Genomic DNA, 18026 nt, shown 5'->3' on the forward strand with positions numbered 1-18026 from the left:
TTGGTTGTGTTTTATTTTTTCCCCACGCTCACAGGAAAAGAAGGAAGAGAAGCTTGAGCAGGAGCCAGATCAAGAGGGCGAGCCCAGTGGCGACCCCCAGAGCTACGCCCATCTCCGTGGTGGTGAGCTCTTGCCCTGTCCAGAAGGGATTCGGCATCAGCAACCAAGTAAACTGTAAAGAGAAGAGCGAACAGCAGGAGCGGAAGACGTACAGAGCGCCGAGGCCGTCGACACGTCGGCGTAGTCGGAGGTGGGCACGAGCCCTATGCTGGTGATGCACACGCGCTCGAACGCGTCCACCACCTTGCGCACGCCGTCACCATCGGCGTTGACCTTTGCGCTCAGCTCCCGCAGCCTGTGGCTGTGGTCAGCAACCGCCGAGCCTCGGAGAGTGGTGCGAGACGGGGCGTACCTCTGTGTGGTTTGGGCCGAGGTGGCGCGGTCGATGGCCTGGAGGAGGGCGTCGGCGGTGAGCTGCGTGCGGGCAATGGGCTGCGGCGCGATGCCGATTTCGTGGGCGCGGTTGGCCCAGAACCAGGACACGCGATCGTCAATCGGCACACAGACCAGCGGCACACCGGCTCGAATGGTCGCCGCTGTTCCAAAGACAACCATCAGCACACGCATGTGTCGTGTGTGTCGTGTGTCGTGTGTCGTGTCGCACGTGTGTCGCGCGTGTCTTGTGTGCGGGAGATACCGGTGATGGCGTGACCGCCGTCGATAACGGCGCAGCTGCACTTGGGCAGGATGGAGGCGTAGCTGAGGCGAGACACCACGCACAGCGAGTCTGGGATGGCCCCGGGCGCGTAGATCAGCTCGGCCCACCCGGGGTGCACGTCCACCACGCCGTCGCCGTCTTCCGTCATCGCTGCTGCTGCGTCCGTCGACGTTGGCCCCTCGCCGTCGGCCCCACCGGCCGGCTGTACCTTGGCCGGCCCGTCCTCGTCTCGAATGAAGAGGACCACCTGCCGTCGCGTCTTGTCGGCCAGTCGGGCCGCCACGTCGAGCACCGCCCGAGCGGAGGACTGGCTGTCGACCAGCCCGCCGCAGGCGAAGAAGAGGGGCCGCACTGCGCCCTCCGCCTCAGTGGTGGAGGAGGACTTTAGGAACCGCTCCAGCCGCTGCTCCTCCTCCTTCGCGCTCTCGTCTTCCTTCTTCTCCCACGTCGCCGACTCCACAGCTGTACACCCGTTCCTCCTGTTAACAGTGACCCCCAACACGCCGCACACGCACACACCGCACGCACTTCACACCGCACACGCGCACCTGACGATGACGGGGTGGTGTTGTCCTTGTCGGCGGCGAGCTCGAGGCGCAGGTCGGAGGAGAGGAACGGGGCCGGAGCGGGCTTGTCCGGCAGGAAGAGGAACGCCGGGACCTTGAGCTCGGCCGCCCAGTCGTGCGGCTTGGCGAAGAAGGCCGGGTGGAGCGGGTGCACGACGGGCAGCGTCTGGCGCTTGATCAGCGGCAGCACGCCCAGCGCGTTGGGGATGGGCGGCAGCTTGAGCCGGGCCTCGCGCCACGCGTTGACTGCGTCGCGGGCCGACCGCCACTCGAGGGCGAGGGCCAGCAGGTGGGACCACTTGTTCATCCACCGGCGGTGGGGCAGCGCGAGGCCGCCGGGCAGCAGGGGCAGACGGAGGGCGGCGGGGGCGGAAGTGGGCGAGGACGACGACGACGAGGCGTTGGGGCAGGCGGTGAAGGCCGTGCTAGGGTGGGCGTCGGTGGGCGACACGGGCGCGAAGAAGACCCCCACCCAGCAGATGGCAAATTTCTCCGCCAACCTGCGGCACACACGACACACCACACGCACGGCACACACACACGCACACGTCAGGGTGCGATCGACTTCTTTGTGGGAACGTGGAAGGAGCTGCGGCGGCACACGTACGAGTAGGCGGCGTGGAGGCTCGAGTGTTCGCCGACGATGCAGGTGCGCTGCTGCGTCGCCGTCGAGTCCCTCGTTTGGTCGATCCCCTCGCGCCTGCACACCTCCTCCAGCGCCTCCGCAAACGTCTACACCACCGCACGCACACGCACGCACCGCACGCACCGCACGACACGCGCCAGTAATATATATATATATTATTGCGGACAGTAATAAGATGGAGTGTGCTCGAGCAGCAAAGGTGAAAGGTTGGGGCGTGGGCTGAAGAGTACGAGGAAGGAGCGGGAGGGGGCGAGGGGTGCGGGGTTGAAGGCGGTCCAGCGGAGGCCGTAGTCCTCGACCAGCGCACGAAAGCGGGCGGGGCACGCCACCAGCACCGGCTTGTGGCCTCGCTTCACCAGGCCGCAGCCGAGTGCCACCATTGCGCGCACGCTGCCCAGCGTCCCGTCGGTCACCATCAACGTCCTCATCTTCAACGACCTCGCTTCGTGTTTCTGTTGGTCGACACAAAACAGAAAATAGAAACAGAAAATGAAAGTGAAAAAAGAGAAATAAGAAAAGAAAAGGCGGAAGCGATGAAGATGGCCCCGGGGTGGAGGCGGGCGGCAGCTGGTCCAGCCAAGCTGGGCCATGCTCGAGCGATGGTGTTGCCTCGGGAGCTCCCTGGCACAGATGCGGCGGGAATCTGCACACTCCGGAGAAATGTGCATGCATCCCCTCTTGCCGCCCTACTTCCGCCTGCTCGGGTGCCCCTCCGCCCGCCACGGCATTTGATCTCCACAACTTCTTCTCCATCTCCATCTTTTCGTACTCTTCTTTCCGCGCGCTGCGCCTGCGCGAACACCACAGCAGCACCGCAACCCCGCCGGCGCCCACCCCATCGAGCGTTGTTCACCACAGAAGCGGGCGCCAACGACGTTGGCCAGCAGCAGCAGCAGCAGCACGGCTACTTGACGCTCTCGTTCTATCGGTTCGTGCGGCTGCCTCCGCCCGAAGCAACGGCCAAGGCCGAGCAGGCGGCGCTCGAGGCCGAGGCTGAGCAGATCGCGGCGGGCCGACGGGCCGCGAGGCTGGAGTCGCTGCGGCAGGAGCTGCTGGCCGACTGGCGCGAGGTGGGCGTGGTCGGGCGGGTCTACGTGGCCGAGGAGGGCGTCAACGCGCAGCTCAGCGTGCCGGCCCACCGGCTGGCCGAGTTCCGGGCGACGCTCGCGCGACGGCCCGCCGTGTTCGGTGACACGCAGGAGCTCTACCTCAACTTCACGGGCGACGGGCGGCCCACGGCCCAGGCCGCCTTCCGCAAGCTGCGGGTCAAGGTCCGCTCCCAGATCGTGTCGGCCCAGGACGAGCTCAGCTTTCCGGCCCTGCTCCGCCCCAACGACCGCGACGATGAGTTGGCAGAAGGCTGCGGCCACGACAAAGAAGAAGAGGACGATGAGGGTGATGTGAACGCGACCAGTGGCGCTTCGGCAGCAGGCGGGAAGCCGGGCCGGCACCTCACCGTGGACGAGTGGCACGCGCAGATGCAATCGCCCGACGCCGTGATCGTCGATGTGCGCAACCACTATGAAAGGTTTGGAGCGGGCCGGCTGGATGCCATTGCGTGTGCGTGTGCGTGTGCGGTTGTGTGTCGCGAGTCGCCCCCGGTGCTCACACGTGCGCGCACAGCGAGGTGGGGCGGTTTGAAGGGGCATTGACGCCCAACGTGAGCACCTACAAGGAGAGCTTTTCCCTCATCCGCGAGATGCTGCGAGGCAAGGAGGTTCGTCTTTCCCTCCTCCTTCTCTTGTGCGCACACGCACCACCGCACACGCACGTCACGCATTAATTTGCTGAACCGCGCTGTATGCACACCACCACGCATGCAGGACAAACCGGTTCTGATGTACTGCACGGGTGGCATTCGATGTGAGAAAATGAGCCTCTTCTTGCACGAGCACGGTACTTCATCACCATGCGTGGTGGTGTGCATACAATGTGAACAAATTGATCTGCTGTGATTTGACTCAATTCACTGCGCTGCTGTCGTGACGACAGGGTTCAGCAACGTCAACCAGCTCAAGGGAGGGATCGTGACCTACGCGCGCGAGGTCAAGGAGAGAGGCCTGCAGTCTCGCTTCAAGGGCAAGAACTTTTGCTTCGATGATCGACTCGTACGGCACACAACACAAGACGCGCCTGCCCACGCGCACGCACCCCGGCCGGGGCGGAACAACACTCACCACCAAGCGAGTGGCGCCACTCGCTTCACCAGGGCGAGCCAGTGACCGAGGACATGCTGAGCGTGTGCCACCAGTGCGGGTCTCCCTGCAACGACCACACCAACTGCCGCAACGATGCCTGCTCGCACCTGTTCATCCAGTGTCCGTCCTGCCGAGAAACACACAAGGGTGCGCCGGAGCTTTCAAGCCCATGATTGTGTGAGTGAGCGGCTGATGCATGAATGATGTGGGCCACATGTGGCAGGCACGTGCGGAAGTGAGGAGTGCGCGCACACGACGGTCATGACAGAGGACGAGCTGCGCCACTACCTCAAGCACAAGGGAGCGTCGTCCTTCAAGGAGCGCGTCCAGCGGCGCTTGCCCTTTGCTTTCTCCTTCCCAAAACAAAAAGCCTGACAGCAAAAACCGGAAAAACTGCTCAAGAAGAAAGAGCAAGTTGAGCTCCTTCTCCTGTGGAGAGCATTCCTTGCGTGCAAGTGAACCTTCCCACCGACCCGCCACACAGAGGTGCCACACTGCACAGTGACCCTGCCGGAGGCATGAAGACCAAGTTTTGGAGATCTCCCAGCATTTCCAGCACAAATTCCTTGTCCTGGAAATTCCTGCAAGTCTTGAATATTTCAGGTAAAAAGGAAAAACATGACACAAGAATAAAGGGAGCAATTAATATTGTATTTGTTGATGGAAGAGCGACCAGTTCACGATGGTGGCGGTCCAGTAGTCGATGACGCATCACCACCGGCGGAGGTGGAGGGACTTGACGCGGCCCGTCCTACCGCAGAGGAGGCGGAACGCGACGAAAGCCACCACGGCACGACCACCGCCCCCAGGTCGCGGCAGTGGTGGCCCCCCGCCTCGCTGGGCGATGACCACCCCCAGCCGCCCCCGGCCACCGACCCATCTGACGCCAGCGGCAGCGGCAGCCCCGAAGCGGAAGATGGCGAAGCCGAGGCGGAGGAAGAAGTCGAAGCTGGCCGCGACGCAGAACATGCCCGAGTAGGAGACGACGGCAACTGGGGGTGGCTGCCAGCGATCGTGGCAGACGAGCCTTCAGGCGGGGCAGGCCGCGGGGGTCGGGGCCGAGGCCGCGGCACGGGTGGTGGCCGAGGCGGTGGCCGTGGCGGTGGCGGTGGTCGAGGTGGTCGAGGTGGTCGTGGCCGAGGCGGTGGTCGAGGTGGTGGTCGAGGCCGTGGGTGGCGGGGCGTGGTGGATTCGAGTCCGTACTGGCAGGGCGAGGGCTTCCCCGCGCCGCAGCCCAAGCGCCGGCCCATCACCGGCTGGCCCGCCTGGGACTCCCTCGTTCAGGTTCGAACGAACAGGAAACCCACCACGCGTCCCATAATAGCACTGACCGTGTGTCGTGTCGTGTCGTGTCGTGTGCCACACGCGCGCCAGTGCAGAAGTTGTACGTGCTGGACTGGGAGGACAGCGACGAGTGGTTCGTGCCGCCGAAGGGACCCGGCGACACCGAGCTGGAGCGCGAGGCCAAGCTGGAGCGGGTCAAGGAGCGCCGGAAGCACCTCAAGTCCCTCGTGCGCTACAACCTCGTCCAGGGCCACGTCGCCCGCGCCATCCCCGGTACCCTCTTCAGCCCTCCTTCTTTCCTCATCATCAGCCCTTTTCTGACTAACGTGTGCCGTGTGCCGTGTGCCGTGTGCCGTGGGTGTCGTGTCGTGCGCGGTGTGTGTCGTGTCATGTGCGGCGTGTGCGCACGCAGCCAAGAGCAGAGGGTACCAGTTCCCGTGTCGGGTGAGGAAGCCGAAGGACGACGCGGGCCTGGACTACATGGGGCAGCTGCCGTCGGAGGTGGTCTACTTCATCTTCTCCTTCCTCGACCCCGTGATCGACCTGCCCCGGGCCTCTGCCGTGTGCCACCTCTGGAACGCCATCGCCAGCGATCCCGTCTTCTGGATCCAACCCTTGCGCAGACGCGACATCAGTACGTGTCGTGTCGTGTCGTGTCGTGCGTGTCGTGTGCCGTATGTTGTGTATCGTGTCGTGTCGTGTTATGTTGACGTGTGTGTGTGTGTGTGTGCGGCGGACGCGACGCAGTGGGCAACACGGTGCTGCACTTGGCGGCGTCGAGTATCGACGAGGAGGTGGCGCTGCGGACGTGTGCCTACTTCATCCAGCGCGGCGCGGTGGTTGATGTCAGCAACCGGCGCGGCGACACGCCCCTCATCATCGCCACCACGCTGGGCCACCAGGCCCTCCAGCTCTTCCTCTCGCGGCACTCCGAGCGGTACCGGATGGAGGTCAGGGTGGGGTGGGGCCACTACAACTTCGAGATGGACGAGCTCATGTCGATCGACGCCTACCAGCGGGTCGTAGAGTTCCTCGGTGCCCACATGCAGCGACTCTACCCCTGCCCCGCGGTACCTCACGACACTCGCACACACCACCGCACACGCACCACCGCACACGCGCACGTACACAGTTGAAATGTTGATGTTGGTGGCGTGGCGTGGCGTGGCGCAGCCGAGGGTGGTGGATGGCAGAAGCGAACCGGGCAGCGGCTTCTGGATGCACAAGCACCTGCCGCGGCACGCCTTCAAGTTCCTGCGCCACACACGCGAGGAGTTCCGCGACCGGCCGCTCGACCGCTGGGAGGTGGGCCTCGTCCGCCGGCGTCACCTCAAGACCGCGGCCACCACCACCGCCGTCGCCGCGCCAGTGTCGGCCGGTCAGGCCGACGAGTCGGACGCGGGCCGACCTCCGGCGGCCGTGGTGCGGTACTCGGCGCTCGACACTCAGCACTGGCTCGAGGTGAAGCAGAAGAGGCAACGAGAGCGGGACCAGCGGCTCGCGGCAGCGCTCCAACGCCTCGGCGGCGGTCGAGCCAAGAAGGCGCCGCCGCCTCGGATTGACCACCGGGGCACCTTCCCGCCCCTCCCCCTGCAGCGAGGGCGTGGACGCGGAGGGCGCGGAGGCCCGCCTCGTGGGGGACGCGGAGGGCGCGGAGGCGCCACCAACCCCCCATCATCGGCCACCACTTCCTCCTCCTCCTCCAGCAGCAGCAGCCGCACGTCGCCGTGGGCGAGCACCGGCGGGGCGGCTGACCCGCGAGGCGGCGGAAGAGGTGGCGGCCGAGGCGAGCGAGGAAGAGGAGGTGGACGAGGCGGACGAGGAGGAAGAGGAGGAGAGGACGGTAGAGGAAGAGGTAGAGGAGGAGGAGGGAGAGGTGAGGGACCAGCCAGAAAGGACAAGGGAAAGGAGAAGCTCGACGAGTAAATGAAGTGGTGGATGAAGAAGTGGTGGATGATGATGGGTGAACGTGTTGTGTGAAAGGCTCCGCGAAAAGATAATTACAGCGATCGTGTGCGGCGCACACCCACCCACTCCTTCTCTCCTTCTCTCACCTACCCTCGCTCTTCTCTTCAGAGCTTGGAGTCGAGGAAGGCGGCGACGGAGACGAAGGAGTCGGCAAAGGCGACGAAGAGGAGGAGGGCGACGGCCACGGCGACGAGGTAGCGCGAGGGCGCGAGAGCCGACCCGCTGGCGCAGTACCAGCCGGTCTGGTTGTTGGGCAGCGGGTTGAGGTGTCGGCTGTTCTCGATGCAGGCCTGGCCCTTGGGGCAGCTGTAGCACTCGAAGATGTCCTGCGTGGCGTTCACGGCCACGCAGCCGCAGCACTGGTAGTCGGCCACCATGCAGTAGGGGTCGCAGTAGGTGCGGTCGAGGAAGTCAAAGTACTGCGAGCAGCAGCCGCCGGCGTCGCTGCCCGTGCACGGGTCGCAGGGCGCGGGGCACGTCGTGTTGGCCGCACCTTCCACTCCCGCCTGGCCGCAAAGCACACACATCACATCACATCGCCACAATTTGATTTGTTAAATAAAAGAAATAACAATTAATAGAATACAAAGCTTGGTATTCACACAACATGAAGTGATTGATGGATGTGATCTCTCATAAACCGAAATTCGCATTTGTGGGGGGGACAGATGAAAGTCGGGCAGGGATGATCGAAGAGGGGAGGTACCGTGAAAAGGGAGAAGAGGCACAAGGCGACGAGCACCTGAATGAAAGTTGATGTAGCCGACATCTGTCTGATGATTGTTGGAAATTTTGGATAGTGGCGTGAAGATTATCGACGAGGTAGGGGGAAATGCGGCCGCTGGGATGTGTCGCGCGTGTCTGCCTGATGCTTCAAAATCGGCGTGAGGGGGAGACTTGTGTGGTTCTTCACGATCAAGAAAGACCCCGAACACGAGAAGACACCACAGAAAATGTGAAGGAATTCACCCCACGCGCTTCTACAGCGCAACGCTGCGCAATTTGTGCACACCGCCAGCTCAGAAGAAGACGCAACTGGTTGGTGGTTGCACCTCTTCTTGTTCTTCTTCTTCTGCTTCTTGAAGAGGTGACACAGTACAAGCCGACTAGGTCTATGATCTTACTTGCCCTTTCTTCGTGATTCTGTCTCGGTGCCCAGCTTGGCGAGCTCGGCCTCGATGGTGGGCACGATCTCGTCGAACGACGGCCGCTCCTGCGGGTTGTGCCGCCAGCAGGCCTGCATGAGCGCGGCGAAGCTCGGCGGGCAGCCGCTGCTGGCGGGCGGCGGCGTCGGACGACAAGTGCCGTCCACGATCGCGTTACGGCAGTCCATCGCCTGGAAGTACCCATTCCGCTGGAACCTACAGCCGAGCCGACGAGTCAACACACATGGTGGCCACCATGATGATGAGCGAGAATGATGACGACGACACACGAATGAAGTTGAGTTACGTACTTGTCCCAGTATTCGGTCGTGTAGGGCAGCTGTCGCGTAGCGATCTCCCACAAGACGATGGCAAAACTGTGCGCGCGCGACGAGGATGAAAGAAGTGAGCTCGAGTGTGCCGCTACAGAGGCGAGGAGTAGAGAGAGTGAGCAAGAAACTGAGGAGGAAGAGAAACCTGTAGATGTCGGAGCGCTCGTCGTATTCGACGCGCTTGTGGCTCAACACCTCGGGAGCCAGCCACTGCCAAGTCCGCAGGGCCTCGTCGAGCGTCGAATTGACGTGCTGGGCCAAACCTGCATCCCCCACATACCAATCGTCGGTCAGCCTGCCGAACACCGAACGGCGGCGCCTCGGTGCGGTGAAGGGGCATTGGTACCAAAGTCGCCGATCTTTGCCACGACGGGTGCGCTGGTCGACGTGCTGGCCAACTGAATTGGGAAGCACGCGCGAGAGCGTTAGACACACGTGTGCGTGCGTGCGTGCGTGCGTGTGTGTGTGTGTGTGTGTGCGTGTGTGTGTGTGTGTGTGTGCGTGTGTGTGTGTGTGTGCGTGCGCGCGCGCGTTGATTGAACGGCTACGTACGAAGATGTTGGGGCTGCGCAAGTCGCGGTGGACGATGGGCGGTTGGTAGGAGTGGAGGTATCGCATGCCCTTGGCCACGTCGAGCGCGATGCGCCATCGGAGCCGCCACGGAATGCGGTCATCTGATACCGGCGGGGGTCGTCGCTTGAGGCAGCCCGACGGGAGAATGCCCCGCACGTTGTGGGTGGTCACCACCTCGCACATGTCATGATTCTCCAAGTCCTTGTGAATCGCCACCACATCGCCTGCAACCGACATACATGGATTATCAGCATTCCAAGCATTCCAAGAGCTGAGCCAGCTTGCATGCGAAAAAACACTGTGCGGCGTACCCAGCTTGACGGGCGCCGGAGAGAGGCCGCCGATGGGCTTGATGTGGTCGTGCGACGGATGGGAGCAGGCCACGTGCGCCATCTGGGTGGAGACCAGCAGGCGGTGGAGGTCGCCCCGCGGCACGTACTCCATTACCATCGAGACGGGCTCGTAGCAGATTCCGAAGAGCTTCACGATGTTGTCGTGCTCCAAGTAGCTGCATGGATCATTGATCATTGTGATGAATGAGCCACGCAAAAGAAGGTAATGATAATGCAAACGAGCGAGCGAGCGAGTTCAAGTGAAGAAGAAAACGCGTTACCTCATCAAGAAGGTCTCGTGGCGGAACTCGTCAAAGATCTTGAAGTCCTGTGTGTCGTTCTTTTCCACTTCCAGACCCTGCTCCACGAGGTTACGCTGCCGGGATCCGTGTCAGCCCAAGCCGTGTGGTGGGTGGGTGGTGGGTGATGGGTGGTGGGAGCGCACCTCGCCGGCTCGGGACAACTCCTTAATGGCCACCACCGTGCGGTTCCACGAGCCGCGGTAGACCACGCCGAACCCGCCGTCGCCGATCTTCTTCTCCTTGCGCAGCTCGCTCTCCTTGATGCTGCGCACGCCCGCCAGGAGCAGGTCGGGCGCGGCCCGCTTCACGCTCACCTCGTGTCCGCCCCGCTGGCACACCATCTTCTTCTTGGACTGGATCGAGTCGATGACCTCGCGATAGCAGAACGTCGGCACCTCGGCCGGAGAAGGAGGAGCGGCGGGAGCCTCGCCCTCGTCCGTCGCAGTGACCTCTCCTCCGCTCGCGTCGGCGCCAACGGTTGCGGGGCCGGACCCAGAGTCGGCCATGCACAGCGGGCACAGCACCTTCTTGATGACCCGAAGCCCTGGCGGTGACACGAGAGTTAAGCGGAGACAAAAAGGAAAAAAGTTGAAGGCGACTTAGTACGCACCGACGCAGCCCATGAGCAGACTGTCGATGCTGTAGACGGCCTGCTCCAGCAGCTTGCTCAACTTGGCCGAAGAGTCTTTCCCCCGCTTTCCTGGCACTGCGTGCACACAGTGATGGGTTGGTGAGGCAGCCACGCAGTGTTTGCTTTTGGAAGAGGGGGAGGGATAGGCGGCCACACAACAAACAAGGAAGCGTACCATTCTCGACGCGCGCGGAGACGATGATGCGGTAGCTCGGGTCGAGCTGTTGCATCATGAAGAGCGTCTCCTTCCTCCCTTCCACCTCCAGCTCCACCACCAAGCCGCTGCGCCACGCCACCACAAAATGGACATTCGGGATGTGCAACACCTGTGGTGTCCATCACCGTTCGCCACCGCGCGTTGTTGGGTCAGTGTGCCACGCGCTTTTGAGTAGTAGCTTGGATGGGGGGAAGGGGGAGCGTACCCGAACGATGAGCCGGCAGAACAGGCCGATGGGGAGGAAGGAGAGATCGTAGAAGCGACCGAACGGGATGACCCCCGCCGGACAGGCCGACGGCCACGCGGTGTCCAGCTCTGCTGGGCAGTCCTCGGGCAGAAGCGACGGAGCCACCAGTGTTTTTTCCTCCTTACCCCGTCGTAGCGGGAAGAGGATCTGTGGTGGTGGGGGAAAGTGAGCGTGTGCGTGCGTGGATGGATGGGTGTGGTGGTACTTGCCTGGAATCGTTCGAATATTCTCTGGAGAGAGGAATGGAGTTCGGGCGGGTAGTCGCGCCAGACCCACTGACGGAGGTCGCTTTCGCCGACGAGGCCATTCTTGATCCACTTGTTGTTGAACGAGACGACACTCTTCATCACGTCGGCCAACCATTGCGGATCGATGATGACCAAATCCTTTAGCGATCCGAACGGGTCGTCAAAGTGCACCAAGCAGCCCACGTCCTGTACACACCACACGCACGCAGTCAGTTCGAACACTGACCAGAAGCGTGGAGGGTGGAAAGAGGGCTATCGTACGTGGAAGAAGGAGACCACTTCGTTGATGGAGTCCGCTTCGATCTTGCAACTCAGGCCCAGCCGTACCATGTGGTCCCAGTTGATGAATCGCACGTACTCCTTCTTGTCCCGCTTGCGCACCGAGAGCGGGCCGGTCGTCAGCAGCACGTTCTCCGATGACCCCAAATCCGAGATCGTGCTCGAATGCGCTTGGGCGCCTGCCAGGAGCGAGAGTGCGTCAGCGACCAAGCGAAGTGGAATGTGCGGAATGCGGTACGAGAGAGCTTGCTTGCGAGTAGTAGTCGACGTACCCTCCTTGCGCATGTTCTGGAGGATCTGGAACAGGTCGAAGTAGGAGCCGGGGATGACCTGCTTGAGGAACGAGTGCTTCTTGGCCCCGAGCACGAGTTCGTTGATGAGCTCCGGGATGCCCTCCTTCGTCTTGGAGCTCACGAACACCACCTTGCGGATGTTGGTGTCCTCCCTGTGGGTGGGTGTGATGTCGTGTGAGTCGTTTAGCATAGACAACGCCAGCAAGCAGGTCGATTGAGGACTAGGGAAGGCACTGGGAAGGAGTAACACCTGCTGAGCGCACGACCCAAATCATGAAGCTTAGAGCGGTCGCACTGATCGGAATCGATGTGCGTGCCAACGATGAACACGGGCGTCTCCACACCTGCGACCCCGCCAAAGCACCGGTGAGATTATGGGTACGCGCACGGGACGAGACGTATTCGCATATACCCTGGGTGCTGGCCCGGATCTGCTTGATCCAGTATCGGACGTTGTGGAGATCCTCGTTGGTGACATTGAACACGACCAGGTACATGGAGCGTGCAGTGAGGAAGAACTGGTGCGTGGGATAGAACACCAGCTGTCCTCCAAAGTCGTACCTGCACACCGCTCGCTCCTGTTAGGAGTGGAGAACGCGTAGTTACGTGGATGGGGGGGCGGGCGGGCCGTGCGTACGTCTGAAAAATGATTTCGTTGTCGGGGCCATCCTTGTCAGGCTTGAATTTTTTGTTCAGGGCCGACTCGCTTATGCTGAGCTCGCCCATTTCGATTCCGTCCGTGCTGAGCTGCGTGGGTCCGTCCTTTGACTGCCAGGAGAAAACACCAACACACCGGTTCGTGAGTTGCGGCTCCCACGGCGGTGGTTTGAAAGTGGCCCTGTGATCGCATATACCTTAATGCGGCCAAAGCTCTTGAGGCTCAGCGTGCCGCTGTGCTTGCGTGGCGAGTGGGGAGCCTTGGTGTCGCCGAGATGCTTGCGGAAGGCGCGGAGGAGAGTGGTTTTGCCGACGGCCTCCTTGCCCACGAACATGAGCTTCACCCGGTTCCACTTCACGCGCGAGACCTCGAGCTGCCGGAGGTAGACCAGCAGACGCTTGAGCCCGCCCTCCTTGACCTCGGTCGGAATACTCTCGAGCGGATTCCCCTCGAGCCTGACTTCCTTGAGGTTGGTCATTTGGGTCAGGAAGAACGGCAGCACGTTGATCTGGTTGAACGACAGATCGATCTTCTTGGCGCTGGTCAGCTGCTCGACCCACTCCGGCACATTCTTCAGATTCTTCGACGAGAGATCGATTTCGGTGAGGTTCCTCAGTATCTTGTATGCCTGTTCATCACGCCGGCGTAATAACGTCTATTATTATTAGTGTGCGATGAGCTGATGCGAAGGTGATCGCAAAGTACGTTGTCTGTTATTCGAGCACCAAAGGTGAGGAGCGTGATCACGCCTTCGACGTGATTCTTCGTGAGGGCAATCTCGAGTGGCGTTTGGTACTGCATGTCACAATACGTACGATGGGAATCGGTTAACCGATGCATTTGCCGGGTAAGTATGCAGAGCTGGTAGAGACAGATGTGTACGTACATCCTAAAGGGCCAGCCCATCACCCACGGCAAGACGTATGGAACCTGGTGTTAGCGGAAAGATGGAACAAGACCGACACACAACGGACACGTACCCACTGTTGCACGGGGTTGGGGGTAGGAGTGAATGCGACGGTTAGTGATCGACAGGTAAATGGAACAGAATGGCTTGGGTGGGAAGGGGGAAGGGGTACTCCTGAGGAGTCGGGGTCGGCGCCGTAGCCGAGGAGCATCTCCATGATCTTGTTGTTGGCCAGCTTACAGGCGTAATGCAATGGAGTCTGCAGTGATGGTGAATGAATTAGCACGCGCGCGGCATACAACGCTGTACATGTGAACAGCCCATACCTCGGGCTGTAGAACGAAGACGATTGGTGGCGAAGGAGATAGACAGATCGGCGGGCAGGGGGAGGCAAGAGTTGAGAATGCGGCCATGAAACGGCAAAACAAGCGGAGAACGAGAATGGCGAACGTACCCCCTGATGTGGAGAAAGTTATTGGGTCAGAGTCAAGGTAAAGTTGTTTGGAGGGGGGGGGTGTAAAGAATGGTGCGTACATCCTGTTTCCCAGTACCCAGGCAACACCGTGTGCTGCGTTTAGTCAAATCTCACACGGAAACGACCAACCGGTGCGTGAGAGGGAAAGTAAGAACGCAGTATAGGGTACCTCCTGCAGCACGTGGTACCATAAAAGGAGTGAAACTAGCCGTTAGACATGCCATGGTTGTTCACGTTATGATCAGGGTGGGGTCGAGCACAGAGAGGAGGCGTCACGGCGTACTTCTTTGATGTTGACCAAGGCCTTGTACTGGAGGAGGAGCTGAACGGACTCCGCTCGTCCGTGGTAGCACGCCCAATGCAGCGCCGTCTGTACTCAAACAAACCCAAACGCGCCCGTCAGCGTTCGGTTTCGTTGTGGGTTGGTCACACTCGTCACAACACGAAGGAAGGGGCTATACCATCTGTCAAAGCGGACAGAGAGTGAGAGGTCAAAGGAGAGAGAACCAGTTAGAGTTGTTCTTCAAGGAGAAGCGCGAGATAAGGCGTCGTACTCCCTATGGGTGGCAAACGACAGCCAAACGGAAACGGCAATGAACATAGAGTGAGTACTCGATTCAAAAAAAGGCCGACACACAAGAAGGGTAGCATACATTCTGCGCAGATGAAGATCAACGCCAGCCCAAATGCGCGTCCGGAGGAAGAGGGAACAACGTTGGGAGTTAAAATCAATCGCATGAAAGTTGCCTCCATCTCGATTGCGTAAAGATTGCGTCAAGTCCCACGAAATGAGTCAGGTCAGGGAGAGTACGTAGTAGCCATTAATGTCGCTGGCGATTCCCTTTGCGAGGAGTGCTTCCACCTTTTGCCGCTTGCCCTCTTCGATGGCCTTCACCAGGCCCTCGGTAAGGGGCGTACCGGCCGACAGCGCCATGTGGTATTCCTTGTACGACCTGCCGCCGTCACTGCCGTTGCGGAAAATGCAGAAAAAGGCAAAAAGAAAACAGAAAGCTGTGGGCTCGAAGTCTGCTTCAGGTGGAACAGCGCTGGAACGCAAACGCTTGCCCTTGCATGAGTTACTGGCGCACTATCGGCGCCTTGTGAAGGAGGCCAACAAGCTTGCCCTTGAAGGGTCCTTATGCTGCCCACTATTTATTTGGATTGTTCAAATTTTTGTCTGTGGCGTGCTTCCATCTCACAAAGTGTAATGGAATTTAAGGAATCCAAGATCGCTTGAACATCGGCCACTCTGCCATACATTATTGCGCCAACAAGAGAACGAGGAGGGAGCCTCAGCCCCGCCAAAGACGCGGCGAAGAAGAGGGCAAAGGCGGGCTTGCCGAGATGATGGAAGCATCTTCGACGCTGGCGTTGCATCAGACGGCGAAACAGAACGTATACGAAAATGTCATATCGATAATCAAAATTGGGGCTGAAGTGGATGAGAGAGACGCCAAGAGCGGACAGACAGCGCTACACATCGCGGCCGCGTTGAATAATGTCGAATCAATCAAGGCGCTTCTCGACGCCGGTGCCGAGGTGGAGGTAGTGGATAGCTTCGGCGACACCCCTCTGGCCCTCGCTCAACGATTCAACAAACCCGAAGCAGTCCATCTTCTCCAAACAGCTGCAGGCCAACGCCCCTCCAACAACGGCGCGTCATCCTCGACTGCCGGCGACAAGGGTCGAATTGCTGGGCGAGGCGACACCAACCGGCGTAAGATGAAGCTGCATCTCGAAAGCGGAACGGGCCTGTTTGAAACTCCTGCCCCCCTCTCGCCCCCTTCGACGCGCCTCCAGCCTCCAGCCTCTCGGCCCTCCCCCTCCACTAGCGCGGTGGCTACCGCCGCACCACCCACCACGGCAACCCTGGGCTCTCGCGGGACGGCCCTTCCCACGGCGACGGGGTCGGCCATCGTGCGACGCCCGGGCGGGTCAATAGGGAGCGGAGGCCCCGGCTCAGAGTCGCCGCCGCCACGACGAGGCTCGACGGACGGTGGAGAGGGACTGCCGAACATCGGACAAGCGGGCGGGTGGAAGAAGAAGGACTGGACCGAGACGGCTGCGTCGGTGGAGAAGGGCAAGACCCGAGGGAGGACGGAGCTCCTCTCCTCGGGCGGACAAGGCACCGAGGGGTGGAAGAAGATGAAGAGCTTCTTCTCCACGAGCGCTCACCCTCTCCCCTCGCCACCTACTGTCGAGGTCCTGCAGCAGCAATTGCAGCGCGAGCAATCAGGTACCCTAAACTTCTCCATAGTTCTCTCTCCGCTCGCATGCGGGCGGTCATAGCAACGGATCGGTAATCGACCGATGTGTGTGTGTTTCCATGCGTGGGTGACTACACAATGCAGAGCGACGGCATATGGAAGAGGAGCTCCGACAGTTCAAGCAGAGGGCAGGGCCGCTCATGTACCAGCTCAAACGGCGGTACGTCGAGTGCTACGACGCCAACAAGACGCTCACCCTGCGGAACGAACATCTCGAACGGGAGCTGGAGGCGCTCTCCAAGTTCGGCAAGCCCGGCGCGCCGCCAATTGCTCGAGACAAGAAGCCCGCATCGCCGGAGGGCTCGGCAGTGGGGACAGCGAGCGGAGGACGAGCAGCCGACTTCATGGCGCGCGAGAAGATGCTGGAGGCGAGGGAGAAGAAGGAGTGGCGGAACACGCGGATGATGATGGTGGAATCGCACAAGACGGAGAGGCTCGAGCTGATGGCGCAGGTCGAGGAGCTCAGGGAGAAGCTCAAAGGACTGACCAAGGATCTGCTCGAGGTGTTGGACGAGAACGAGAAGCTGGTCAAGCAGCTGGAGATCGCCGAGGAGGAACGAGACAAGTGTATAAAGCTGATGGAGAGCAAGGTCTCCTGACGACGGCCACCGTGTAAATACCTCCTGCCTCCCTTCTTCTTCTCGACGACCCCTCTCGAGCGCTCCGGCGTCGCCGTCGTCGGTTCGATCGGACTGCTGCACCAGTCCCGCGAGAGTCTGCAAGAACGCACACAAGCGAGAGACGAGAGCCATCGCGGAACGTCAACTGTATTACTTAGGGCGCCCCTTCGCGGGCGTGAAACAAAGTGCACGCAACTTTGTAACTCAACAACTCCCCGACCGGTCTGTGCCCACAAGCGTGCGATGACGTCAGCAAGTGTTGCGCTTTCTTGTAGACTTCGCTCTTCTTGTTCTCTTTCCGGCTTGACGCAGAGAAAGATGGAGGAGCGGAGCTGTGCCGAGACGCCCACACTGCGGCCCATGGCCCTGCGCGATGTGCAGGCGGCGTGGTCCATTCAGGTGATCGCTTACTCCGACCCCAGCCTCCACGAGACGGTGCGTCGCCCCCCCCCCGGACCACCAAAAGATTTACAACATCTCACTTGGGGTCTCCACACGCATGCAGGCGGACCACTACGAGCGAAGGCTGGCTGCCTACCCGCAGGGCTGTTGGGTGGCGGAGCTTAAAGAAGACGACAGCGCGGAGCCCGTGTTGGTGGGCTATCTCGTCTCGTACCCGTCGCGGCTGGACGACCCTCCGGCTCTGTCGAGCCACGAGTGGGCCGTACCGCACCCGGCTGACGCCTACTTCATCCACGAAGTGACTGTCGACCCGCGCCGCCAGGGACTCGGCCTTGGCCGTCTGCTGAGCGCGAAGGCCACGGAGTGCGCTCGCACGAGCGGCCTTGGCCCGGCCGCCCAATACGTGGCGCTGGTGTCGGTGCAGGGCTCGTCGCCCTTCTGGCATCGGCACGGCGGCTACCTGCCCTACGACTTTGACGTCAATCGGCTCCACACCTCTCTGCCCTCTGCCAGCAGCAGCCAAGCCGATGGGCCGTGTCTCTTCGACGAAACGACCGCGCATAAGCTCAAGACCAAGCTGATCCAGTCCTACGGCCCTGGTGCGCTCATGATGTTGACCGCCATGCCTCAACACCAATAAAGGTTCGCCTTGTCCTTCACCTTCGAGCAAGCAGCAAGATCTACCTCTTCTCAGGAATTTTAAAAATGAGACACAAGA

General features: G+C 61.1%; 7 protein-coding genes across 7 annotated transcripts; 4 read left to right on the forward strand and 3 right to left on the reverse strand.

Annotated features, from left to right (window-relative positions):
• Positions 1 to 28: 28 nt before the first annotated feature.
• On the reverse strand, positions 29 to 2358 carry ACA1_097620 (uncharacterized protein; the record flags this gene model as incomplete). Its single annotated transcript, XM_004335041.1, has 7 exons — positions 29 to 135; positions 213 to 361; positions 413 to 596; positions 698 to 1180; positions 1267 to 1784; positions 1892 to 2016; positions 2161 to 2358. The coding sequence occupies 7 exons, from the start codon at positions 2356 to 2358 to the stop codon at positions 29 to 31; spliced, it is 1764 nt and encodes a 587-aa protein (XP_004335089.1).
• Positions 2359 to 2463: 105 nt separating this feature from the next.
• Positions 2464 to 4301, forward strand: ACA1_097630 (rhodaneselike domain containing protein; the record flags this gene model as incomplete). Its single annotated transcript, XM_004335042.1, has 6 exons — positions 2464 to 2500; positions 2789 to 3458; positions 3554 to 3647; positions 3754 to 3826; positions 3923 to 4038; positions 4140 to 4301. 6 exons carry the CDS (start codon positions 2464 to 2466, stop codon positions 4299 to 4301), a joined length of 1152 nt encoding a protein of 383 aa, XP_004335090.1.
• Positions 4302 to 4788: 487 nt separating this feature from the next.
• ACA1_097640 (Fbox domain containing protein) lies at positions 4789 to 7338 on the forward strand (the record flags this gene model as incomplete). Its single annotated transcript, XM_004335043.1, is given in 9 exon segments — positions 4789 to 5103; positions 5138 to 5323; positions 5338 to 5412; positions 5508 to 5685; positions 5825 to 6046; positions 6160 to 6482; positions 6586 to 7045; positions 7122 to 7288; positions 7309 to 7338. The coding sequence occupies 9 exon segments, from the start codon at positions 4789 to 4791 to the stop codon at positions 7336 to 7338; spliced, it is 1956 nt and encodes a 651-aa protein (XP_004335091.1).
• A 146-nt stretch (positions 7339 to 7484) lies between these two features.
• Positions 7485 to 8149, reverse strand: ACA1_097650 (uncharacterized protein; the record flags this gene model as incomplete). The annotated part of the gene is made up of 2 exons (XM_004335044.1): positions 7485 to 7886; positions 8087 to 8149. 2 exons carry the CDS (start codon positions 8147 to 8149, stop codon positions 7485 to 7487), a joined length of 465 nt encoding a protein of 154 aa, XP_004335092.1.
• A 351-nt stretch (positions 8150 to 8500) lies between these two features.
• On the reverse strand, positions 8501 to 14953 carry ACA1_097660 (leucinerich repeat kinase; the record flags this gene model as incomplete). Its single annotated transcript, XM_004335045.1, has 23 exons — positions 8501 to 8741; positions 8837 to 8902; positions 9003 to 9120; positions 9204 to 9255; positions 9410 to 9654; positions 9742 to 9938; positions 10044 to 10138; positions 10208 to 10608; positions 10675 to 10764; positions 10871 to 11021; positions 11118 to 11230; positions 11365 to 11593; positions 11669 to 11865; positions 11959 to 12131; positions 12275 to 12323; positions 12368 to 12540; positions 12617 to 12747; positions 12834 to 13265; positions 13343 to 13432; positions 13520 to 13567; positions 13717 to 13803; positions 14303 to 14389; positions 14831 to 14953. The coding sequence occupies 23 exons, from the start codon at positions 14951 to 14953 to the stop codon at positions 8501 to 8503; spliced, it is 3588 nt and encodes a 1195-aa protein (XP_004335093.1).
• A 788-nt stretch (positions 14954 to 15741) lies between these two features.
• Positions 15742 to 16885, forward strand: ACA1_097670 (uncharacterized protein; the record flags this gene model as incomplete). The annotated part of the gene is made up of 2 exons (XM_004335046.1): positions 15742 to 16255; positions 16371 to 16885. 2 exons carry the CDS (start codon positions 15742 to 15744, stop codon positions 16883 to 16885), a joined length of 1029 nt encoding a protein of 342 aa, XP_004335094.1.
• Positions 16886 to 17224: 339 nt separating this feature from the next.
• ACA1_097680 (acetyltransferase) lies at positions 17225 to 17948 on the forward strand (the record flags this gene model as incomplete). The annotated part of the gene is made up of 2 exons (XM_004335047.1): positions 17225 to 17341; positions 17412 to 17948. 2 exons carry the CDS (start codon positions 17225 to 17227, stop codon positions 17946 to 17948), a joined length of 654 nt encoding a protein of 217 aa, XP_004335095.1.
• Positions 17949 to 18026: the final 78 nt, after the last annotated feature.

This window comes from Acanthamoeba castellanii (genome assembly GCF_000313135.1).
Source record: "Acanthamoeba castellanii str. Neff unplaced genomic scaffold scf7180000084645, whole genome shotgun sequence".
Lineage (NCBI taxonomy): Eukaryota > Discosea > Longamoebia > Acanthamoebidae > Acanthamoeba > Acanthamoeba castellanii.